Genomic DNA, 26,547 nt, shown 5'->3' with positions numbered 1-26,547 from the left:
AAATCAGTTTTTCTGCACTTTGTTTTTTTCACACAAAATATTGTTTAAATGTCAGCGTTTAAAATATATCAGTGTTTAAATGTCATTGATTTTTCTTTAGCATGATCAAGTGTTAATAAATATGTTTCCTAAGAGTATCAGCAAGTCCTTCAACAGTAAATATTTATTTAGTACTTGCCATCTCCCATGCACTGTTTGAGGTACTAGACTTGTGGTAGTAAATAACATAGTGTTTAATAGTTTCTTAGGTATAATATTTTATGTAGTATAGTGTTCTATATTATATAGTATTTTAGCAATACCCAACCTCAGAATAAAAATCATAGAGGAAACTTACTTAAAAAAAGAAACACAACCTTGTTTCCTATGTAATTCTAATAAGTTGACAAAGAACAATCATCTCCGCCTTCTTTACACTGTATTGACTATTCGATTTGAGTGGCTATTATAACAGGCCCTAACATTTTGGCAATCTGAGAGGCAGCGTAACAATAGTATATGGTTTTCTAGGTCTAGGCTGTAACTTTTGCTCTGCCTAGATGTCTGTCACGTTGACCAGCATCTACTTTGTGGTCCATTATCTTCCATGGAGCAGTTGCAAAGTAAAGAAACAGTGCTTGATTTGTAACAGGAGCCTAATAAGGGGTGGTGAATAGACAAGGTAAAGTACTTGAATTGGTGTATACCTGAGCTTTAAACTGCATATGTTGAGAATATAAAAATAAATTTATGGAAGGTATAGATACAGATTTTTAAGTAATCCATTTCCTAAAAAGAAGAATTAGATTTTGTAGTTAAACTTGATTACAGTTGAGAAATGGTTCTTAGTAGTTTATTCCTTACAGCCCCCAGAAGATATCAGTTGCATTGCATGGAACAGACAAGTTCAGCATATTTTGGCATCAGCCAGTCCCAGTGGTCGGGCCACTGTGTGGGATCTTAGAAAAAACGAACCTATCATCAAAGTCAGTGATCATAATAACAGGGTAAGTAGTAACTTACACATAGTTACACATAGTAACACAATCTTAGAAAACAGATTGATTTGTGAGAAACACGTTTTGTTTCTGCTATAGCTATTCCTGTATTGTTTGTCAGAGTTGGCAACAAGGCAGATTTCTGTAAAGTCAAATCCTGTTTTCTTATGGACCAGTCATGTTGGAATGAGAGGTTGTTTTTCCCTTTGGGGAAAATAATAAAATTCCTACTAAACCACACTGGATATATTAATGATGAAGAGAAAGATTGGTCAATCAAAGGAGTTATTCCATGATACACCAGTTGTTTTGCTTTGCCAACTATTCCAAAGCATTATAGCAACTAGAATGTAAAATTTTTCCCTGCTAGTAATTTTATGACTATGAAGCTGTAGTTTCCAGACTCTTGGGTTCCTCTTTTCTGATTAGGCAGTGCTAAAATGAACTGATATTCTTCTCCCACTTGCTCAGTAGACGCTGTTGTATACACATTACATTTTAATCTTACAGATTCATTAATATTATGTCATCATATGTTATAAAGTAATTTAGACACACCTTAGGGCTTGCCTTATTAATTTGTTTTCAATTACTGTTTTTAGTTGGACGTTTAAAAAGCGAGTTTGCCTAAATCAGAGAATACATATATAATTTAAAAACAGCAATAGCAATGAGAAAACACTATTTATAAGCATATTTCCTCAAAGTATTGTTTTTCAGTGAGTCAGGAGTTTTAAAACAAGTTTCAGTGGAATAAAGTACACAATAAGTATTTCAGTCACCTTCGAGAACACTTAACAGGATCTGAGCTTCCAAGTATTTCTCAGTAATAATGTTAATTTATCCCATATGAAAGTTTGAACAGTAGTTGTTGCTTTAGTCACTTTATCTTGATTTTTCTGATAAAGTAGAGGAAAGGTATTAATTTTTTTTAAATCTTCTCATCTTCATTTCTCTAAAAGTATTAAATTTTAAATTTATATAAAACTTTTCCCCTTATTACAATTTTGACAGGACAACTCATTTGTGGTATAGAATTACTCTGGCCTGGAATGATTTGGTGTATCAAAGTGTTGGATGAATTGAAAACATTTAAACTCTTTAGTTTAAGACCACTGTTTAAGAGTGTTTAGTAGAATTTAATTTAGTGTGTTTTTAAAAAACAAATTTTAAATAAATTAAAATAATGACTACATAAGTAAGAATATTGTTTTCATAAGCCTGAGCTGATGTTTTCTACTGTTTGCTTCAATAAATGTATATTCCTCATGTTCATTTCGGCTTTTCATAAAGTAGTATGATTGATAAGATGTGAGCCTTGACTGTGTGCAGATGCATTGCTCTGGGTTGGCGTGGCATCCTGACGTTGCCACTCAGATGGTCCTTGCCTCTGAGGATGACAGGCTACCAGTGGTCCAAATGTGGGACCTTCGCTTTGCCTCCTCTCCGCTCCGTGTCCTGGAAAACCATGCCAGGTATCTTGCTGCTCTTCGAAAAAGCTTGATTTGTGAATTGTAAAAAATGTATTTACTTACTGCTTTGAATTATCAGATAATTTTTTAAAATTAGGGAATCTACTCTGTCTCTGTCTTATGAAAGTTAGTATAAATAGTTCATTTCTATTTTAAGCAATAGTCATCTGATTTTTTGTACCGAAAAATGGTAGCCAAATCATATCACAAAAACCTGAAAATATGTTTATGGATTTTCTACAACTTATTTCAAATAATAGGTAATAGTTAAAAAATAAAATTAAAAAAAATAATAGGTAATCAAAATTCTAGTGAATCATAGCTCTTTGGGACAACTCTTGGATCTTTGGGACATTATACAGTTTGATGTTTATTTGATTCATCATACTTATGAAGAGTCTTCCATGACATTAATGTCAAGCAACAATTGAAAAGTTTGTTTTACTTCTGAGTGTTTATCTTAATTTAAAAGCAAACATTTTTGAGATAGTAAGTGGTTCATTCTACCTTCAATTTAATAAATGTGTGGATGCTGTAAAAAAACATCAGAATGGTCTTGTGTTAACTTGAGTAGCATCAAATTTAGTTTGTGGGAGTCCCTGGCAGTCCAGTGGTTAGGGCTCTGTGTTCCCACTGTGAGGGACATGGGAGCTGAGATCCACAAGGTGCAGAGTGCCGAAAAAGGATTTTGTTTCTTTAGTTTGTAATTGTGCAGATTTCCTATGATTTATATTCAGGTGCCCAGGGAGTTTATGTATGTTTTGTTCAGTGTTTTTAAACAAGAAACAAATCTCTTGTAGTGTTAAAGTATTTTCAGTGCTTTGGGCTTTTTTCTTCTTTCCTTTTTAGGGATATACAGACTAAAGCTTTAAATTCCTTTTTCCCCCTGTGTGGTGGAATTACACACTTTGAGAAGTCTTAAAGTTTGTGACCTCTCCTTGAGCTTCTTATAAAGGAGAAAAGAATCTGATCACAGTGTAATCCTATTTAGATGTTATGCTTCAGTCAGCTTTTTAGTAAAGAAGGGGTGATTCTGAGAAGTTTTAATATTTTTCCCATGTTTGGTAAGGTTTTATTTATTTATTAAACACTTGCTTATTGAACACATACCAACCAGTGTACTAGGATTCAGTAATACCAAAAAAATCCCTGCCCGGTGTTGAACAGAGTTCCCTGTGCTATACAACAGGTCCTTGTTGGGTGTCTGTTTTAAATATAGCAGTGTATACATATCAGTCCCTAATTTCCAAATGTTAGCTTGATTAAGACTCATAGTAAACCTGTAGAGTAAATGCTATTATCCCATTTTACACATTGGAAATTGAAGCTTGGCAAGGCTAAACTTGGTTTAGATCAAAACTAGTCAGCTGCTGACTTCCAAGTCAAACATCCTGGTCATTGTATCTATGCTCTTAACATTACATTATACTGCCAATTTTCAGAGTGGGCACATTTTAGCAAGACAGAATACCATACTGGGTGCCAGGAGCAAATCAGCCTCTCTATTTCTGTTTACTCCCTCTAGTAAATGCAAGAGTTGGATTATATGATCTTTAAGGTCCTTCCAGTTCTGTAGTTCAGTAATTTTTTTTAATACCTGCTAAGAATTTAAATGTTCCTTAAGATGTGATATTAAATACGATACTGATATCTAAAGGCATTCTTGACGTGCTTGAAATTTTTGGCATACATAATAGGATTCTAAAGAGAGGAGACAGTAAGAGTCCATTATTCCTAAATGGACTTCCCAGGTGGTGCTAGTGGTAAAGAACCCGCCTGCCAATAGAGGAGATGTAAGAGATGTGGGTTCAGTCCCTGGCTCTGGAAGATCCCCTGGAGGGAGGGCATGGATACTCCAGTATTCTTGCCTAGAGAATTCCATGGACAGAGGACTCTGGCGGGCTACAGTCCATGGGGTTGCAGAGTCGAGCAGGACTGAAGCGACTTAAGCACACACACATGCATTGCTACAGTTGGGGAAAGTTGAATATGGACTCTCTATTTAGAGTATTGCGTAAAAATAACATTTTCAGTATGAGATTATATATAAGAGAAGGTTCTTATCACCAGAGAGAAGTGTAGAGGTGTCATGTAATAATCTGCATTTGACAGATGGAATATATATATATAGAGAGAGAGAGAGCAAAAATATAAAGACCTAAAGTAAATGTGGCCGAATTGATGAATCTAGGTGAGAAGTATAAGAGTGTACATCACACTATCCTACAGTTTTTACAAAGATTTTAATGCTTTAAAGATAAAATGTTGGAAGCAAAGGCATTCTTAAATAATTTGAGTTCTCTTCCTATAGCGTATTTTTCTGATTCTGAGAGGACTTAGATTGTAAAAAATACCATCATATTAAAAACAACTTTGGGGGAAAAGAAGAGTAATATATACCTTGATGGTATGTTTTCAGAATAATTGAGGACTCTCTGTATGTTTTTAAGAAAAACACAGACATAATTCTAGTTTCTAGTATTTTTCTTCATGGTCTGGCAATGTTAACCTTTCTTTCATCTCTAAATAGCAGAGGCATGAATGTAGAAAAAACAAACTGTTAATATTATATAGTACTTATTTCTGGATGGTAGGATACAGGGATTTTTCAAATTTTTGCAGGGGATGCTAATCTGAATTTTTCAAAACATTTACTGAAAATGTTACTTTGTTTGAAAGTAAAAGTGTTAGTCACTCAACCATGCCCGACTCTTTGCAACCACATGGACTATACAGTCCATGGAATTCTCCAGGCCAAAATACAGGAGTGGGTAGCCATTCCCTTCTCCAGGGGATCTTCCCAACCCAGGGATCAAATCCAGGTCTCCCACATTGCAGGTGGATTCTTTACCTGCTGAGCCACCAGGAAAACCCTGTAGACCATGTGTTGGGCATTTGTTTTCTTTTTTTTGCCATCATACACTGTACTCTATATTGAGCATCTTTGTAATGATCACAGAGCATACCCATTGCTAAACTGCTTTCCAGAAAGATTATATGAATTGTACTTCTGTTAGCAGTGTGTCTCTCCAAAGCCTAGACAGAAATAATTTGCAGATTGATTTACTCAAGATTAAAAATTTCATCTTTGTGTTTTTAAGGGGGATTTTGGCAATTGCTTGGAGCATGGCGGATCCTGAATTGTTGCTGAGCTGTGGGAAAGATGCTAAGATTCTGTGCTCCAACCCAAACACAGGAGAGGTATGGGGAGGAAATATTTTTCAGACTTGGAGTGATTGTAATATTTAACTCTAGCTGAATAAGAAAATTTCCATATGAATTCTTTAGCACATGATTAAAATTAAGAATGTGAAAGTAGATGGAGGTGTGTATGAAATGCTAAACTAGCAGAGACTTTATCTAAACCCAGCTGTTTTCATCTGGAAATACCAGTCATTGAAAATGGTGTATTTGAACCTAGTAATCACCCCACCCCCAACCCCTCACTTCCAATAAAAGGCATTTATCTAGACTCAGAAATAGTTGGTTGGATTTATTTAGTGTGTTTTCTGGAAATCAGTGTCCTCAGAGTAGGAGTGTTCAAGGTTTGGGTCCTGAAGGTCCTCTTTGATTTTTGGACATCAGTGGATGTAGATTTTTAATCTGTCTTCTGAACTGTACAGCAAGAATATAATACTGTATCATGAAATATTTGTCATGTGTTCTATTTATGGAAATTTAGATGGATAAGCTAAATGAGCAGGCTAAATGCCTTTTCACTTAATTCTGTTTCCTTATAAAATAAAACATTATTTAAAATGTCACATGAAGTCCAAATTAAGCTAATTTGACTTGTTTCTTATATCTCCTAAGAGCATCAGTTAGCATCACACTAACCTTGAGTTAGTAACAATTATTACATGATTACATTGTAAAGTTAATAAGCAATTATTACATTATTTATATCAGCCATTTTTAATAGTTTTTCTATATTCTGTTCCTCCTAAAGAAAACTGTTTATGCCAAATTCTGTTTTGATTCTGCAGCAATAAGAATGATGTGTACATGTTTTCTCAGTTGACAAGAAAGAAGCCAGTCTTCTCAGTGAATTCTTCCTTCTCAAGAATTTTTTTTTTTAATTTTTATTGGAGTATAGTTGCTGTACAACGTTGTGTTAGTTTCTGCTGTACAACCAGGTGAATTAGCTACATGTGTACTTGTATCCCTATTAAAAGTTTCTTCTCATTAGGCCATCACAGAGCCCTGAGTGCAGTCCCCTGAGCTGCACAGTGGCTCCTCACAGTCAGTCGTCTGTTTTATACGTACTGATGTGTGTCGGTCCCTGTCTCCCAGTTCATCCCGTCCCCCGCTTCCCCCCAAGATTTGTTTTTGAAATTTGATCTTCAGATGATTTAAGTGTGGTTCTTTGGATCTTAGCCAGCAAAGTCAGTTGGATAGAACCCTTTTAGAGGTCAGCAAGTTGATCCTAATACAGTATTCTGATCTTTCAGATGCATCTTCTATTACAATTTCAATAAAAATAGGAAAATCTCAGTTTTTAAAATGTTCTTATTCCAAATCTGGTCAAAATTTTGATTTTGTCATTTCGTTTTTGTCATAATGAACTTTTCTTGTACTTTAAAGAAATTTTTTAAATTGTTGTTTTTCCTGGCTGTACACTTTCTAAAAGTAAATGTTTAATTACAGTTGTACTTGTTGATCATAGTAATTCAGGTGTTTTGGCTATAAAGCGCCTGTACTTCTTTTTTGGTCTAGGTGTTATATGAACTCCCCACCACCACACAGTGGTGCTTTGATATTCAGTGGTGCCCCAGAAATCCCGCTGTCTTATCGGCTGCTTCCTTCGATGGGCGTATCAGCGTTTATTCTATCATGGGAGGGAGTACAGATGGTTTAAGGCAGAAACAAGTTGACAAGGTAATAAGAAATATTAAGGTTTTTTTATTACAACATCTGAAAAGAATCATCTTACTGTATAATTATTTTGAAAATGACTTTATGGATCAGCGATACCAATTACTTGGAAAATTGTGTAAAAAAATTTATTCGGTATGACTTGAAAACGTGTAACATAGTCTTGTATAAGTTATGAAAATCCCGCTTTATTTTTTAGCTTTCGTCATCTTTTGGGAATCTTGACCCCTTCGGCACAGGACAGCCCCTTCCCCCATTACAAATTCCTCAGCAGACGACCCCACAGAGTATCGTGTTGCCTCTGAAGAAGCCACCCCGATGGATCCGAAGGCCTGTTGGTGCTTCCTTCTCAGTAGGTGGATTTGTTTCTATGGTCCGTAAACACCGAGGACAAAGTATTATTATAAGATTGCTCAGATGGAAGAGGGCTGAGTTTGAGATGTGTTTGTGAGTTTTCATCATTTAGAAAGACTTCTCAGGAAAAGTTGAACCTACTCCCTTTTTTCTTTTAAATTGTGATAAAATATACATAACATAAAATTGACCATTTTAACCATTTTAAAATATAACAGTTGAGTGGTACTGAGTACATTCCCCTTGTTTTGCAACCTTTGCACTGCTCCCGCTGCCCCACTTTATTATACTTGTCATCCTTCTCTATCTCTCCTTCCTTCGTTCCTTCTTTCCTTTTTGGGGGTGGGGGGAAGGGTGCTGCATTCTAGTTGTTACGAGGTCCACTGTGGTTGCACATCTAATCTGTAGCCTCTCACCTTGCAGCACTTACAACAGCACTGAAGCTGACATTTGGATTCTCTGTCTCATCCTTGGCTCCAAACTCAATGTGGGAAAGAAGACAGTGTTAGTTATTATCTTCATAATACTTCAGTACTAGTGAACGGACATTCCCTTTTCATTCCAAAGATAAATATATAGTGAACATCCTCTGTCAGGCACCATCCTAGGTACTGGAAACACACCTGTAAACTAGGTAGAGTCTGTGTCTCAAATAGTGTGTATAGAGGGGCAGCGAGACTTTTCTGTACAGTTTGAGTTTTCTTTTAAACCTTATCCATACATAATTTTATTAGTTTTAATTACTTTGGGAAGTAGAGAACTAACTAGATGAATGGTTAGGATTCAGTAAGTAAAGTGGAAAGTCACAAGCAAAAGTGAAGATTCAGAGACAGGAGAGCAGATAGAGAAGACCAGCACTAGGGATGAGAGGTTAATTAAATCAAGAATGAATTTACAAGTGAGGTAATCAACCGTCTGTTTTTTAGGAAGGTTAGTATGTAGCAAAAAGGCAAAATGGTTGTCTGAGGAGGCCTTACAAACAGCTATGAAAAGAAGAGAAGCAAAAGGCAAAGGAGAAAAGGAAAGATATACCCATTTGAATGCAGAGTTCCAAAGAATAGCAAGAAGAGATAAGAAACCGTTCTTTAGTCATCAGTGCAAAGAAATAGAGGAAAACAATAGAATGGGAAAAACTAGAGATCTCTTCAAGAAAATTAGAGATAACAAGGGAACATTTCATGCAAAGATGGGCTCAATAAAGGTCAGAAATGGTATGGACCTAATAGAAGCAGAAGATATTAAGAAGAGGTGGCAAGAATACACAGAAGAACTGAACAAAAAAGAGCTTCATGACCCAGATAATCACTATGGTGTGATCACTCACCTAGAGCCAGACATCCTGGAATGTGAAGTCAAGTGGGCCCTAGGAAGCATCACTACAAACAAAGCTAGTGGACATGATGGAATTCCAGTTGAGCTATTTCAAATCCTAAAAGATGATGCTGTGAAAGTGTTGCACTCATAATGCCAGCAAATTTGGAAAACTCAGCAGTGGCCACAGGGCCGGAAAAGGTCAGTTTTCATTCCATTCCCAAAGAAAGACAACACCAAAGAATGCTCAAACTACCGCACTGTTGCACTCATTTCACATGCTAGTAAAGTAATGCTTAACATTCTCCAAGCCAGGCCTCAGCAATACGTGAACTGTGAACTTCCAGATGTTCAAGCTGGTTTTAGAAAAGGCAGAGGAACCAGAGATCAAATTGCCAACATTCGCTGGATCGTTGAAAAAGCAAGAGAGTTCTAGAAAAACATCTACTTCTGCTTTATTGACTGTGCCAAAGCCTTTGCATGGATCACAACAAACTGTTGAAAATTCTGAAAGAGATGGGAATACCAGACCACCTGACCTGCCTCCTGAGAAATGTGTATACAGGTCAAAAAACAACAGTTAGAACTGGACATGGAACAACAGACTGGTTCCAAATTGGGAAAGGAGTACATCAAGGCTGTATATTGTCACCCTGCTTATTTAACTTATATGCAGAGTACATCATGAGAAATGCTGGGCTGGAAGAAGCACAAACTGGAATCAAGATTGCTGGGAGAAATATCAATAACCTCAGATATCCAGATGACACCACCCTTATGGCAGAAAGTGAAGAAGAACTAGAGAGCCTCTTGATGAAAGTGAAAGAGGAGAGTGAAAAAGTTGGCTTAAAACTCAGCATTCAGAAAACTAAGATCGTGGCATCTGATCCCATCACTTCATGGCAAATAGATGGGGAAACAGTGAGAGACTTTATTTTTCTGGGTTCCAAAATCACTGCAGAGTGGTGACTGCAGCCATGAAATTAAAAGACACTTGCTCCTTGGAAGGAAAGCTATGACCAAACTAGACAGTTTATTAAAAAGCAGAGACATTACTTTGCCAACAAAGGTCCATCTAGTCAAAGCTATGGTTTTTCCAGTAGTCATGTATGGATGTGAGAGTTGAACCATAAAGAAGACTGAGCTCTGAAGAATTGATGCTTTTGAACTGTGGTGTTGGAGAAGACTCCTGTCCCACAGCAAGGAGATCCAACCAGTGCATCCTAAAGGAAATCAGTCCTGAATATTCATCTGAAGGACTGATCCTGAAGCTGAAACTCCATAGTTTGGCCACTGGTATGAAGAACTGACTCATTTGAAAAGACCCTGATGCTGGGAATGATTGAAGGCAGGAGGAGAAGGGGACAACAGAGGGTGAGATGGTTGGATGGGATCACCAACTCAATGGGCATGAGTTTGACTAAACTCCAGAAGTTGGTGATGGACAGGGAGGCCTGGTGTCCTGCAGTCCATGGGGTCTCAAAGAGTCAGACACGACTGAGCAATTGAACTGATAGTATGTAGCATGGATTGGAAGGAGGAAAAGACAAGCAATAGACATGCAATCATACAGCAGTTCAATATGAAAAGAATTAGGCAGAAAAATAACAATGTAAAAGGAAGAAATGAAAGTGGTTGAAGAAAAAATCAATACCTGAAGCTGAGGAGTGACTGTGAGAGGCAGAGGAAGAGTTCTGAGCCTGCTTATAACGAGAAGGATAGCGAACCTGTACGTGGGAGCCCCCTAGAGAAATGAAGACCCAGAGGCGTGGCACAGCGAAAGTGCTTCTAGACTAGGCTGAGCAAAGAGCGGCAGTCGTGGACCCGTAACTAAAGTACGTAGAGAGACGGAGGGAGGTGATTTCTATTTATCAAGTTCTGTTTGTGCAGAGTTCTACTGTCCTGGACTCCCCGTCTCTGGAGATGAGTGTTTTTTCCCTCCTGATGTAAGGAGAGCAGCTCTCACATGGGAGTTTCATCTCCTACTTTCAGAGAGAAAAGAGGAGGTCAGAGTGTCTTCCTTGCTCCTGCTGTTTCTCAGTATTCTTTCAGTTCACTTGCTCTGTCGTGTCTGACTCTTTGCGACCCCAAGGACTGCAGCAAGCCAGGCATCCCTGTCCATCACCAACTCCCAGAGCTTGCTCAAACTCATGTCAGCTCAAAATAATCCTTATGCCATATGACATGTTTTGTAGCAGCATATTCACTCCCTTTTAAAACTTAGAACCTAGAGTAGAAGGTGAGGAAATACAAAGGCTAATAGTTGAATCAAAAGAGGGAGAGATAAATGTAATATACTGAGGGCATCTGGGGGTGGCAGAGGTGACCTTTGCCCCCGCCTCGAGGAGGAGTCGTATTGAGTAGGTGGAAGTGCGTAAAAGCAAGTAGGTGAGAAATTGTGGGGCGCAGCTACTAGGACGTTGCATCCAGAAGGTGAGTGTTGTGAAGAGGAGTAAACATTGAAGGCTGGGGTCAGATCATGAAGCATGGAAAAGAGCATCAGCGAATTGCATGCAGAGGGAGACGTGTAGGTCACAGTTCTCTCCTTTAGCAGGTTTACGAGAAGCACGTTAAGGGGCCATGTCCTTGTGTCTCAAGCTGATGTTGTTCCTCATCCTGCTCTAGTTCGGAGGCAAACTGGTCACCTTTGCGAATGTCAGAACGCAGCCTCACCCGGGGGCTGAACAGCAGCCGCAGCAGCACCACGTGTTCATCAGTCAGGTGGTGACAGAGAAGGAGTTCCTCAGCCGATCGGACCAGCTGCAGCAGGTCGTGCAGTCACAGGGATTCGTCAGTTACTGTCAGAAGAAGATCGATGCTTCGCAGACTGAGTTTGAAAAAAACGTGTGGTCCTTTTTGAAGGTAAAGTTGGTGATAAGCAGCTTTGCTTCATTATCTGCAAATTTAACTGTTCCCATCACATTCTAAACTTGTCTTCCTGTCAAAGAAACAGCAGGAACAGTGTGATTTGGGGGATCTCATGATGAAATTAAATAAAACCTTATGAAAAGCATGTGAAATAATACTTTATGTCAAGAGTTGTTCTTTCTTGGCTTTGAAAAGCCTAATATGAAATGCTTTTTAAATAATATGCTAGATGTTTTTAAGTGCTTAAGTGTTTTTAAGAGAGATAATATTCAGCAGACCTTCTTAAAATTAAAACATAGAGCTGAGTATAATAAAAACATCGCATGTTTAATTTCCATAGTAGGTCCAGTTACAGACAACGGGGGGAAGAGGGACCAGGTGTAGAGGGGAGAGGTCAGAGGCACTTCTCATCCCTTTTACTGAGTTGCATTTGTGACAGTAAAATAGCAAATAGAATTCTCTTTTTGGTTATTTTGCCTCCACTGGAATGTCTGTTTCCCAAGTCTGAGTTTTGCAAAGAAAAGAGCTCTTGAATGCAATAATATTTAATTCATTTTTATATTTTGTAAGTATTAGTTTCAAGAAAGTTTTAGGATGTGACATTGAATATTTCACGTAATGTGAGGTTTGCATTCATGTAGCCTTTGGACATGACTCGGTTTGTTTTTACAAATATGAGTTTAAAAGTAAGCTTTATTCAGCTTGGCTAATTAATTACTAGTATACTTATTATTTCTTAAAAAATAGCTTCTTTAAAAAAAAATTATTTGGATTCTCTCACAGTGAAGAAGCTTCTAGTTGATATAGTAGACTTTAGATATTTTAAATAATTCTACTTGGAATTTTAGCAGTTAATTAAAAATTAGGCCTTTAGATGCAGTTCTTTATTTCAAGAAAATGTCTTTTTTTAAGGTAAACTTTGAGGATGATTCTCGTGGAAAATACCTTGAACTTCTAGGATATAGAAAAGAAGACCTAGGAAAGAAGGTAAACTTTGGGGGGAGTTTTAAAGGCTGTGCTTACACAAGTGAAATATTTATGTAGTGTAGGTGTTTTTTGTTTATTTTTTTTTAAGTTCTATACAGATTACTTCAAATCATTCAGTAAACATTTAATAAGAATTTATGCTTGGTCACCAGAGTTTTGGATTCATGTTGTTAAAGTTAAAACTTTTCATCGATAATACCCAATTTAGAAGCTGCCAGAACTATCTTTAAACTTGATCTAAAGAGTTGTGTCAGTTGGGCCTTGAAACAAAAAAGGCAGTGAGCCTCAAACACTGGCAATAGCACTTGGATTTTTAAGAGGATGAGTAGTCAGTGGCTCTGGAGGAAAGAGAGGGAAAAGTTTGTTTCCCTGCGTTATCTACAGCTTAAGTGATGAACATTAGGGTACAGTTTTCCACCCCAGCTATTTATGCCCTCAGCTCACAGTTCCCAAACTGTGTATTGAGTTGGTCCAGCTCACAAGTAACTAGTATTAATAAATATTTTGGAACAAAGGTGTTTTACTGTACTGAGCCTGAATAAATAAAAAAGCCCAAGTGGTTTGCTTAATTTTTTCTTTCGTTTGTTTTTGCTTAATATTTTAATGTTAAAAAAAAAGATTGCTTTTTAAAAATGGGAGGTCATATTCCAGTTTTTAAGTTTTCTTCTCTGAGGAGCTTAATAATTATTCCACATTGTTGGCCTAACAGCAGTTAAAACACTCTGACCTTGGAAACCTTGAAGGAAATAGATTGGATTCTTTGTGTAATCTGTATTAGGCCTTTGCCGTTTTTTGGAAATGACTCAGGTTTTCCATAGCATCGCAGGGTTATTGCGCATGTGCAGCAGGCAGGATCCCGTGCGCTCCTCTCAGTCAGTGCTGAGCACTTGGAAGATTAGTACCTGGGCTCACATCAGAGCCCCCCTGCTTACTGGCCATGTGTCTCTTGCTCACTGCTTTAGATTTTTTTTATATTTAACTTTACTGTTAGTCTGAACTTCTTCATGCTATAACTTGATTTGCAAGAGATTAACGTGAAAGTTTTAGTGCATACCTGACAGCAGAAAATGAGGAGATAAAATTTGATTGTCAAAATACTCTTAATGTTCTTTCCATAGTGAGTATCTGAAGAAATTTTTTTTTTATGGTTATTTAAGACAGAAGAATACATGCTGTTTTGAGGTTAGTTTTATAACTGAATAGCAGAGTAAGATGACATGTGAGCAATAAATCTACATAATTGAAACCAGCATCATTGAGAATCGGCTCTGCACTCATTTTACTCTGTTCTTGAGCATGCTATCCCTGATTTGAACCTTTTTTGGATTTTTGCCAATGAGAATGGAGTAGTAGGTGAACATTTACTGTATGCCTTGAAATAGAGTTAACTCCCTTTGGTAGCTGAGTTGTTGTCTTTATTTCAGATTGCCTTGGCCTTGAACAAAGTGGATGGACCTGACGTGGTAAGAGAAGGCCTGTAAAAATAGCTACCTTCTAAAATTTTGGTTTAGGTCATAAAGAAGAAAATATAATTTAGGAAATTTTTGTCTGTCTTACTGCTTTACAATTTAAAAATACTAATTGTAGATATTTTTAATACATGAATAATTCTCGTTTGGCAAGAAAAAGGGGTTGGGTCTTAGCAGTAATGGCTCTTTGCTTTTCCTCTAATGATGTTTTTCAAATAAATTTACTTAGTGTAACTTCTTGTGATTAAACTAGCTCTGAATGTTGTTGGTTAGGTCTTTTGTCTTCTTGTTCCCTAATAACCTTTTGATGCTGCGTTCTTCAACCCCTCTGTCACTGTTTTGTGTACCAAAGGCTCTTAAAGACTCTGACCAAGTAGCGCAGGGTGACGGGGAGGAGAGCCCTGCTGCTGAAGAGCAGCTCTTGGGAGAGGTACTTACTTTTCTCATCTTTAACATGGGGAAAATATGTGGTTTGTTTATCTCACAGTGAAACATGGAAAATTTATTGGCTGCATGTTCCAGCATAAAGCTGGCATATATTTTCTTAGAGATGCTTAAGATAGGAGTCTGTTTACTAATTTGACAGAAGTACCATCTCTAAGGGCTTCCCTGATGGCTCAGATGGAAGAATCCACCTGCAGTGCAGGAGACCTGGGTTCAGTCCCTGGGTTGGGAAGATTCCCTGGAGGAAGGCATGGCAACCCACTCCAGTATTCTTGCTTAGAGAATCCCGTGGACAGAGGAGCCTGGCGGGCTACAGTCCACAGGGTCACAAAGAGTCGGACACGACTGAGTGACTAAGCACATACCATCTCTAAAGTCTTCAGTTCTCTGACCTAGCTTCTGGATTATCTGGTTTAAAATTAACAGCTGATGTGAGTATATCAGGATGTCAAACTGAAAAAAGATTTTGTTCAGAAATCCACATTGCATTGCATGCAACATTAATGTTTTTTCTTGGCTTGTTAATATTTAGGGCTCACGATCAGTGGCATAGGCCTCTGAATTAATCTTTAATTTTGAGTCCAAGTAAATTTAGGGCTCACGATCAATGGCATAGGCCTTTGAATTAATCTTTAATTTTGAGTCCAAGTAAAGAATCCACCCTCATCTCCTGCATTGTGGGTAGATTTATGCTTTACCATCTAAGCTACCAGGGAAGCCCAAATAAAGAATATTTCACTAATAATCTGATTGTTCTGACTCAGTAGAAAATGCATCCAGAGTTATAGTGACCATTTTTATAACTGTAAAAAAGAGTCCTTGAGCACAGAGTTGTATCATTTTTATAACTATATGTATCATTTTTATAACTATAAAAAAGAGTCCTTGAGCACAGAGTTGTATCATTAATTTTTTTTCTTTTTAATTTTCTGGGTGTTTTTTAAACCACTAATAAATAATTCTGTAATTTACTTTTCTTGCTTTCTAATTATATTTCTTTCATCTTGGAAAATTAATCAACAGGTTCTTGTTTCTCATCTCATATTTGACTTTTTCATTGTTCTTTTTGATATGGAGATATCCTGACTATGTAAAGTTTCTTACAGCCTTTTACTAAGTTATAAAAATAATTCCTCTTTAAATTTAGACAATTACAAGACAAGATAATTATTATAAATATTTCCTTAGAATTGGATCTTCAAGCATTTATTTGACTCAAGAATAAAGGGTATGCATAAAATCTTACTAAAAATTTGAACTAATTTTGGGAATACCTAGAATTGTAGGGTACATTCAAGAAAGATACTTTGATTTGTATACAGCTGGACTTACCCTTTCTATACAAATAGAGAATTGTTTAGAAATCCACTCATAAATTAATAGGTATATATGTATGTAACACAGAGAAGGCAATGGCACCCCATTCTAGTACTCTTGCCTGGAAAATCCCATGGATGGAGGAGCCTGGAAGACTGCAGTCCATGGGGTCGCTGAGGGTCGGACACGACTGAGCGACTTCACTTTCACTTTTCACTTCCATGCACTGGAGAAGGAAATGGCAGCCCACTCCAGTGTTCTTGCCTGGAGGATCCCAGGGACAGGACAGCCTGGTGGGCTGCCGTCTATGGGGTTGCACAGAGTCGGACACGACTGAAGTGACTTAGCAGCAGCAGCAGCATGTATGTAATAAAGCAGTAGTCATCAATATTTGCTTTCAGAATATTTGAAAAAAATGTTTAATATCTTCTCTTTAATCCTGATAATGCTATAATTATATAAAATAAAACATAGTAGTTTAGACATTAAAGATACACATTACATAATAAATTGTGCATATTTTGGCTTTGTGTATAATTTATAAGTCCATATATAAGGGTTTATTTGTTTTTTGAAAGCAAATTTGAAACATTAAGAGAAAAAAAGATCTTTTGGGAATATTTTTTAGTGAATATAATCAGATCAGTATCTGATTTGTTCCTCAGTGCTTCCCAGGTGGTACAGTGGTATAAAAACTCCTGCTGGTGCAGGAGATGCAAGAAACACAAGCTCAATCCCTGGGTCAGGATGGTCCCCTGGAGGAGGAAATGGCAATCCACTTCAGTATTCTTGCCTGGAAAATTCCATGGACAGAGGAGCCAGGCAGGCTACAGTCCATGGGGTCACAAAGTTGGACACAACTGAGCCCATCAGTACAATATGAATAAAGTTTTAAAAGTTTATTTCAGTTTTTAAATCCTAAAATGCTTCTCTTTTGTTAGGGAAAGAATTAAGATTATGGTTATTTTCCTGTAATAGTCAATTTTAACTAATTTAACTAAATTTAACATCATTCACAGATGATGCTATACTTTGTGCTACACTAAAATTATCCAATTCAAAAATGCTCCTGACTTTGAATACTGGGTGCTAAGATTCAAATGTATAGGTAACAGGAGCACAGAAGATAACATTTTATCTCATGTAAGACAGACGTGTTTTTTCTTTTAGTTCCTCTGTAATCTGAAATATATTATTTTTTGTCTTCTTTTGAACTTTTATGCATTGAAGAGAAAGTATTTAAAGTATTTGCCAGAAGTATGCCTCTATTACATTTCTTTTCTTCTAAAGAAAGAAGATATTTAATTTATTTTTACTCAGTCTTACAGCTAGTTTCAGAAATTTATAACAGAACTGTGTACATTTTTACCAGACCAGCCTATAGTTCCGGGTATGATTAGTTGAAGTGAACACAAAATCTCTAATTGAATTTGAATATATTGATAAATAACTCTTTACATTGCATTTATATAAGGATGCCAAGCATTATTTTTTTTCTACAACTGAGTCAGTTACAACCAAAAGACTCTTACAACTACACCTACTGGACAGAAGTTTTTAGATGTATGGAAGCAAAGTTGCTTTTAAGATCTAAATGTAATGTAATTTAAAACATACTTTGTGTGTCTCAGGCTACTCTTAGTTGAGATATCTAAGAAAAAGACTTCAGCCTCAGTATCTTCTGAGCCACCAGTGTGAATATGTACATTTAAGTTTGCTTCACGTTATTTCTGATGACTTTGGATTTTATTTATGATTATCTGATAAGAGTTAATTCTTAAGGATGTCATAGATTTTAGTGTAAACTTGAATCTGAGAGCTTCTCTGAAATAACTTGGCATGTCATCTAGTCAGTAAGTAATCATATTTAAATCTTGTTTTGCTGGTAAATTATTGTAGTTCCATTCTGGCTAAGTTGCTGCTCTTTCCATCTCTTTAGCAAATTAAAGAGGAAAAACAAGAATCTGAATTTCTACCAGCAGCTGGAGGAACATTTAACATCTCTGTCAGTGGGGGTAAGTATCTGTTGGTTTTGATATCAAATTTTTTAACCATTTGAAAGCAAATAGTCCCTGAGTTTAAGTTAGAAACATTTTGTCACATGTGGTAAAGGTTGAAAAGAACTCAGTTATCATTTAGTACATGTAATCAGTACCTTAAAAATGATGGCATGATCTGATACCTATGTGATAAAAACTGTAAAGGATCTTTATTATTACATTTAAGCAATCTGAAAAATATGTTATTTTACCTAATTTTATTTACATGCATCTCAGTATGTTTCTGTAGATATCAGCAGTTTGTGATAGAGATTAACCTCCCAGTAATATTCAGAATTCAACTTTGTGTTTTCTGCTGAATGTGTACTAGATAGATGTAGTGTTTTTTTTCTTGTAACAAAAAATTTTATTAACTTGGGTGTATTATATCTTTATTGCAGATATTGATGGCTTAATTACTCAGGCTTTGCTAACGGGTAACTTCGAGAGTGCTGTTGACCTCTGTTTACATGATAACCGCATGGCTGATGCCATTATATTGGCCATAGCGGGTGGACAAGAACTCTTAGCTCGAACCCAGAAGAAATACTTTGCAAAATCCCAAAGCAAAATTACCAGGGTATGTTATTTTAATAATAAATAATAGTATTTGTTTGTAAAAAGCAAAGCACTCATTATAGATAATTAAAAGGGAGAAAACAGTGAAGAACCAAAAAACCACCCATAATCCTTTAACCCAGAAATTAGTTATTGTTAACAGGTTGGCATGATTGTCCCAGGTTTTTGTCGTTTATATATATAATTTTTTTAATTAAAATGCTTTTCATATTTTTACTGTAGAAAAATTAGAACATAGAAAATGTTAAAGATAAACATTGTAATACTTCCTGATTCTTCAGTCAGATTGGTACATAACCTCTTGTATATCTCTCTGTGCGTTTGTAGAACTTTTAAAAACAGAATCAAGATTCTAGAAGTACATATGTGTGTTGTTTTACTTACAGACACTGTCACTTATGTTGTAATCATTTTCCCATATCAATTGAAGCTTCTTACAAAAAATTTTAATTGCCCTATAATATTCTATAGGAGGGAGATATCATTTCCCTTATTTTGAGATGTTTAGTAGTAGTTTCTTACATTTTCCTAATATAATTAAGACAGTGGTAAACATCCTTATTGTGCCTAAAGATTTGTACAAATTTCTAATTGTTTAACGAGGCTGAGATCCTCGGAAAGGAATTTCTGGTGCAGAGGGTCTATAGGTTTTTAAGCCCCCTGCTCGACGGTACTCGATTTCTTCCCATAAAAGTTGCCCAGCGCTCAGTCCTGCCAGCCTGGGTTGCGGTTCGTCTCCAGGCTTGTGTCGTGTCGGTCCCGCCTGTGTCCCCTTTCTGCCCCACTGGCTGCCTTTCACCTCTTCACACAGCCTGTTCCCTTTCTCTCCTAGGACTTTGCCCCTAGTACTTTCTTGGCCAGGAATGTTTTTTAATACCGTATATAGTTTTCCTTCTTAGCCTTTTGTAAAATAGGCTACTGTGACTTTTTTCTTTGAGAGAAAATCATATGGTTTTTTTTTTATGTCAGTTGGCTAAAGGATGTACTTTGCTGCTCCTTTATTTTGCATGAAATACTGTCAAAAGAAGTTGAAAGATGTAATTGATTAGCCAGAGTTAATTTTTATTAGTATACCAAAGGCTTTTAATTGTCCCTTGGTTTTCCTTCCCCAAGCTAATCACTGCAGTAGTGATGAAGAACTGGAGAGAGATTGTTGAGTCTTGTGATCTTAAAAATTGGAGAGAGGCGTTAGCTGCAGTGTTGACTTACGCTAAATCAGATGAATTTTCCGCCCTTTGTGGTAAGAAAATGAATTTTATATGACATACATGGCATGATACATTGTAAGTAAAATTAGTGACAGATTTTATTTAGAAATTTTTGTGAACCTACTACTAATCACAGACAAGAAAATGAAGTTCTCATTTGAATGCTTTTCTCAGAAGTATTGACTGTGTCATTTCTCCATAACTTCTAGTCATTTTTTAAAAAATATTGTATAATGATTTTGATTTCACACAGACCACACTGAGACTTTTGCATTTGCTACTTACTAACTGTATGAACTAGGAAAAATTCATTTCTAAGCCTTAGTCTATTCATATGTAAAATGGCACATAATCAGCCCTCTGTTAATAAGTGTTAGCTTGAAAAAATAAGTTCCCCTGAAGAAGGAAATGGCAGCCCACTCCAGTACTCTTGCCTGGAGAATCCCATGGATGGAGGATCCTGGTTTGTCTAAAATGGCAAACAATTATTAGCAAATAAGTGAAAGTGAAGTCTCTCAGTCGTGTCCGACTCATTGCAACCCCGTGGACTGTAGCCCACCAGGTTCCTCCATCCATGGGATTCTCCAGGCAAGAATACAGGAGTGGGTTGCCATTTCATTCTCCAGGGGAATCTTCCCCACCCAGGGATCGAACCCTGGTCTCCCGCATTGCAGGCAGACACTTAAACCTCTGAGCCATATAAGTAGAAATTACTGTTAAAGGCCATGACTAAACTCTGATAGCTCAGACATAATGTTTATTATATGCAAGAACAGAAGCTTTAGGTTGCTGGTATAAAAATGAATAACCTTGAAAGTATTATGAGAATAGAAAAATTATAAGATATTAACTTTATTATTATAAATAATTCAGCATAGTCCTACTTATTGATATTTACTCCAAATGTGCCATATTTTAGTCCACTGCTTACAAAAGTACCTGGACAAGATAAAATGCAGTTAAATGTTCATTAGGATTTTTGTGTTCAAATATTGTTCCCACTTTTAATTTTTTCTAATGTAATGAGAAATTTATTCTATGGCTAGATATAGAATCTTGTGAAATTGTTTATTATATATAATCTGTCACACCACTCATTTAACAGTAAGTATTTACTGAATATTTACATGACAGTGATTTTATTTCTGCCTGCTACTCAATGGTTATAAAGTTTGATCCATACCTCTGAAAATATTGCTGGGCAGCTCATGACCTTGTACACAGAGTGCCTTGTGTATAAACTTATTTGTTTTCCTCTACAGATCTTCTGGGAACCAGACTTGAAAGTGACGGCGATAGCCTCCTGCAGACTCAGGCCTGTCTCTGCTACATTTGTGCAGGGAATGTAGAGAAACTAATTGCATGTTGGACTAAAGCTCAAGACGGTAGCAGTCCTTTGTCCCTCCAGGTTAGTATCTTTGAAACAAAAGGTGCTTCCTCTCCAGTGCTGTCTTTCACCCCTGCTTATGTTCTAGAGACTGATTTATTCCAGGTGTTCACTGCTTTCACCCTACTTAATTACACTTTAATTCTTTGGCTGGATAATTATGTGGATTTACTGCTGTATTTGGAAGGGCAACGTTTGAGATGATGGCATAGTGAACTGGGAGTGCAGCTGTCTATGAGGACGAAATTGGAATATGATAGTGAGGAAAGTAAGCGGCAGTAGCATGTGGAAGCCAGTTTGCCTCTTTTCCTCATGCTCCTCCTCTGCCTCCAGGGATCCTGTCTGCCTTGGGTTGGGAAACCCAATGGGGTCAGGAGTGGGAGGAGTCCTCCGTACCAGCAGACTGTCTTCACAGTTCAGGAGAAATGAGTGTAAAGATAAACGGAATCCCATGTAGCACTAATACATGGCAAGAGAGAAAGTAAAAAAGTCTGGGGACTATGGTCAGGTGTTGAGTAACTGTATATTTAGATTTTTTTTTCCCCCTAACCATTTAGTCAGCAGAGTCCCAAGAAATCTCAGTCTGTTTGTTTTCTCTCAGCAAAGATTTTCTTAGTAGGCTTGTGGCTTTAAAGATCACTACTGAAACCAAAAGTCTTGTAGGAATCAAGGTTTTTCCTTCTAAGTGCTTCTGAGAGAAAACACTTTTTTTCCCCACAATTCAAGATGGATTGGTATACTTATGAAGGGCAGATGGGATATTCTTGTACCTTATACCTGATGCATAGCTCTCCGTTGTTGAAATGGGTATTGGAGAGCAGTGTGAGAAACTTGGGGTTTGAAATACTAAGCCTGTTTGGAGGTCAACTCATCGTACTACTATTTTTATAGTATAATATTTTCTCTTCTACCTCCTGGGACCCAGGTTCTGCCTTCGGACATGTGCCTGTCACTTTCATTTCGGATACTTGCCTGTTTTAACTCACAAGACAAGTATCTGGCAGTTGAAGGATGTTTAGGAGAAGATGGCAACCTGTGCTTTAACCATGTGTAGAAGACCTTCTTCCTCCTTGCTTTTTTAGTTACCTAAATGGTTGTCCACTCTTTAGAGCTTTTAAATATTGGTGATAATGAACACTGTACTTTGGTAGGCTTTGGAGCTGTTCGTAACGCCTTATCTTTTCCTGCTTCCTCTCAGTATACATCTTGGTATCATTGTCCAATTCTCCTTCACTCCCCCTTCTTTTTCTCATTCAGGATCTGATTGAGAAAGTTGTCATCCTGCGAAAAGCTGTACAACTCACCCAAGCCATGGACACTAATACTGTAGGAGTTCTTTTGGCTGAGAAAATGAGTCAGTATGCCAATTTGTTGGCAGCCCAAGGCAGTATTGCTGCAGCCTTGGCTTTTCTTCCTGAAAACACCAACCAGGTAATTAGAACTGGCCATTTTTCTTCTTTTAATGTATGAGTAAGGTGAGTTCAGTAGATAGCACACAGCATTAAACATAAATGTACTAGTTGGAGCAGTTGAGTTTCTATCACTTAACTATTGGTGAATATTACTGACGAGTCTTCAAGGTTAATTTTAGGTGTATGCAGGCTACGTCAGAGATAGAGTCTTCTTCCCTTTGTACTTAAGGGCATAGTATTTGAGGAAAATGAGTAGGAAAAGAACCAGTTTATTTCTTAAGCCAAATGCTGATTCTGTGCACAAGATTCTTTGTAGGTGTCTTCTGTGTTGAAAAGCTATAAATGTTAATACTTAACCAAATTGGAGTTGTGATTTTAAAATCCCCACAAATGACACTCCAGGTAATAATGTATCCGTTCATTCTATATGCTATTTCAGTCTGGTGCTGTCTATAGGCGAGTATATTTTTAAAGTATCCAAGGCAGAGAACACTACATTACACACATAATTTAGTGTCCTTATTTGGTGTGAAATAACTCAGCCTTGTTCATATTTGTTCATTTCAGTTATTCATTTCATATTGTTCAGTTCAGCAAGCGACTGAATATGTAGTGATGACTAAGATTGCCAAAATCCTTTCCCTGTGGGAATTTCCAAACTCACAAGTGACTCTGCATTGTATATCTGCTAGAGCTTAATTTTGAGCCTTTTCTTATTACTGATCTTTTTATTCTAAACTTCATTCAGTTTTTGACAAATTTTTTAGTTTTCAGTATTTTGTCTGTTCTAGGGCATAGCAATACATTTCATTGAGTAAAAATACTTATACCCGTGTCCCGGGACTGCAGAGGTAGGACACCAGTTGGTTTTATATCCACTCACATGTAGGATCCAGCTCACATCTTAACTGTTAATGAGAACATTAAGTGGAGTAGAAACAAAATCTTTAAAATGACTTTGGTTTAATAGTTTTATAGGATTTTCTACTTAATAGAGTCTCATTATTATATTGAGGTCTAAGACCCTTAATCTTAAGACTAACTTTCTCTTAAGACCTTTAGATCTTCTAGCCTAAGAAGTAAGCTCTTCATTTTTAATACTGTTTATAGTCACATACATTTTATATACATTATTCTTCATGCTTTTCTTTGGACTTTTAAAGAACATTCTTTGTGTAAAAATTTTAATTTTGACATTACTTCCTACTATATATATCAGTATACCCTTAGTATTTTCTGGAGAATATTTTCTGAGACTTTGTAATATCATTATGGTATAGTTCTTCTCCATAAAAGACTAGTTTACCTAAGTATACCCACAGAGTTTAAGTGATGTCTTTAAACCTTTAATGAATTTATAGAAATGTATAATTTTTAGATACTAAAATGAAGTGTTGCTAAAACATTTTAACATATGTATATGGTCAGCTCATACTTACTGGAGATCCATATAATTGTAGATCCATGTGAGCTGCCCTGAATTTAACATCTGACTCTTAATTTATTTCAAGCATCTCTCTTTTAATTAATTTTCATCTCTTACATGGATCACCATTTTCTTCCATCACTATCTTTAGCAGTTGATTCTCTTTCGGAGCCTTTTTTTCCCTACAGAGAAACAAAGTTGTATTCTTTTCAGCTTCTGTGGTTTTGTGGTTTTTTCAGCTTTTGTGCTTTTGTGGTTTGTGAGTGTTGCTCACCTGTCACTACAAGAAGACGACAAACAAGCAGTGAGGACGGGTGACAGTCTTGGTACCGCCACGCGGCGGGCGCGACTCACGTGCCCCCTCAGTTAAATGACAGGTTACGCTGTGTATAGTGGACCTTTGGTGCCAGTCTTGAACATTGGGAACCGTGACGTCAAACCCTGATGTGCCAGAGCCTGTGGTGTAATACACAGCGTATGAACAAAAATCGTATGAATGATCATGCTTACTTTAAGATCGATATGTCATATTTAGTTGGGTGAACTCTTTAATAATTTGCGTGGCTTTCTTCCATTGCTTCTTATAGCCAAATATTGTGCAGCTTCGAGACAGACTTTGTAGAGCACAAGGAGATCCAATACCAGGACCACAAGAATCACCCAAAATTCCTTATGAGAGGCATCAAGTGCCCAAGAACAGGCCTGGACCTGGTGCTGGCCACGCACAGATGCCAAGAGTTCCAGCTCAACAGTACTATCCCCATGTGAGTGATACGGTCCAGACTGAGTAGGAACGTTTATGTATGTCACATTGGTGGTTTTAGTTTGTTGGGGAAGAGGCCTGTGATGAAACTGTAGACAACATACTGTTTTAATGGTTATAATTTTTCTATCCTTGAAAGTAGCATTTATGATACATTTTTTTTAATTATCCCTCTAATCTAGTCAAATAATTGATAAATTAGATATAGTTTAAGCTAGGGAGATTTCTTATTTCTCCATCACTCAAACATATTGCACATGTACATATGAAATTTTTACAATTTGATTCATCTAACAAACTGTTAGTAAAATGAGAACAATTTTGTGGGTGACTTGGTTACTTTTTTTTTTTAACCTTTTTAGAAAATAGTCTTTTTCTAAGGTATATTTTCTGAGTCACTAGTTTGGGTGTTCTGTGTCTTCTGTATCAGCACAGTAGAGTATGCAGAATCCAAGTTGTTTTTTTTTTTTTTTTTAACAACTTGTAAAGAGAAAAGCAAATGACCAAAGGTTTATGAAGTTGTAGGTCATGGGCAGTGCGAAGTGGTTATTAATTAACTCATTTATTTATTAAATAAAAATTAGCAAATGGTTAATGGTATAAAATGGGGCCTCTTATTGTCTTTTGCTATTCCATGTAGAAACTTGTATTTCCAGGCCAGATAACCTTCATGTTCTTAAATAAAATTTATTTTCATAAGTAATAAATAGTCTTGATTTATAACCAAGTTAGCAGGTACTCTGCCCATATTAAAATAGAACAGATTGCTAGTAGAATTGATGGAGTCCTTTTTACATTTTGTTGTAGCAAAAATAAGCATAAAACCTTAAAAACTGAAAAAGATTCATGCTTTTTTGTCAGTTATGCTTTTGCTTGGTACTTAATCAAGATTGGTTACGTTTGAATATAATTATAACTATCTATACTACTCTGCTTTGATTATTTTTTCATTCATTTGACAAATACAAATCTAAGAGCTTGCCTGTATTCTCCCTGTTGAGGGTGTGTTGGTAGGCAAAACAATAAATTCCCCACTCTCATTGCTAGTCTTAGAAACCTGTTACATAGGGAGGGCACATCAGGTGATGGCTGGGAAGCTGAAAGGTGGTGGAGAAGCCAGTCACTAATCAGGATTTTAAGACATGAATTTGTCTTAAAATTTGACAAATTTAAGAATTTGTCAGCTAGGTAATAGTTAACAGGATTAGAACTCCTCAGCTCAGCACCTTGAGTTCGACCTCTCGGGGCACTAAAGTAAGGTGTTCTCTTCTTTGGGAGAAGACAGGTTTACTCCCTGAGTCCTCAAGTTCATCTGTCTTTCAGGGAAAAAGTGGAAACCTTAAAAGACTTTTGTTATACTTTGACCTAGTGGTCCGCTAGTTTAAGAAAAGGAAAACAAATTCAATCATGAACTAAGAGTAGTTTTTCATGATTAAAGCTTATGGTGTGCTGAATAAGGGCAGTGGCTTGTGGTTTTAAAGGAAGGCTTACAAGCGGGAGTAAAAGGATGAAAGGGAAGCCACATCAGGATTTCTTACTGCGACCAGCACATCTTGGCTACTAATTGTTGATATGATTGAGTTTCTACAAAGATTTACTTGACAAAAAATATTTTGATGGCTTTAAAAATTGATTTTGAAAGCCTCTGGACTCCAGGGT

General features: G+C 36.7%; 1 protein-coding gene across 31 annotated transcripts in view; it reads left to right on the top strand.

The window, feature by feature from the left end:
• SEC31A (SEC31 homolog A, COPII coat complex component) overlaps nucleotides 1-26,547 on the top strand; it is a 60,054-nt gene that overhangs the window by 14,060 nt on the left and 19,447 nt on the right. For 22 of the 31 annotated variants that reach the window (NM_001191274.2, XM_024993270.2, XM_024993263.2 and 19 more), the window contains 15 exon segments: nucleotides 846-986; nucleotides 2,310-2,452; nucleotides 5,551-5,650; nucleotides 7,166-7,327; nucleotides 7,524-7,676; nucleotides 11,615-11,851; nucleotides 12,770-12,844; nucleotides 14,269-14,307; nucleotides 14,666-14,743; nucleotides 18,014-18,089; nucleotides 18,515-18,693; nucleotides 19,806-19,932; nucleotides 21,163-21,308; nucleotides 22,545-22,718; nucleotides 24,713-24,889. In NM_001191274.2, the coding sequence (NP_001178203.2) occupies nucleotides 846-986; nucleotides 2,310-2,452; nucleotides 5,551-5,650; nucleotides 7,166-7,327; nucleotides 7,524-7,676; nucleotides 11,615-11,851; nucleotides 12,770-12,844; nucleotides 14,269-14,307; nucleotides 14,666-14,743; nucleotides 18,014-18,089; nucleotides 18,515-18,693; nucleotides 19,806-19,932; nucleotides 21,163-21,308; nucleotides 22,545-22,718; nucleotides 24,713-24,889 (2,007 nt within the window). 31 annotated transcript variants of the gene reach the window in all.

The sequence above is a fragment of the Bos taurus genome, chromosome 6, assembly GCF_002263795.3.
Source record: "Bos taurus isolate L1 Dominette 01449 registration number 42190680 breed Hereford chromosome 6, ARS-UCD2.0, whole genome shotgun sequence".
NCBI classification, from domain to species: domain Eukaryota; kingdom Metazoa; phylum Chordata; class Mammalia; order Artiodactyla; family Bovidae; genus Bos; species Bos taurus.
This window is presented reverse-complemented; position numbering and strand designations above follow the sequence as displayed.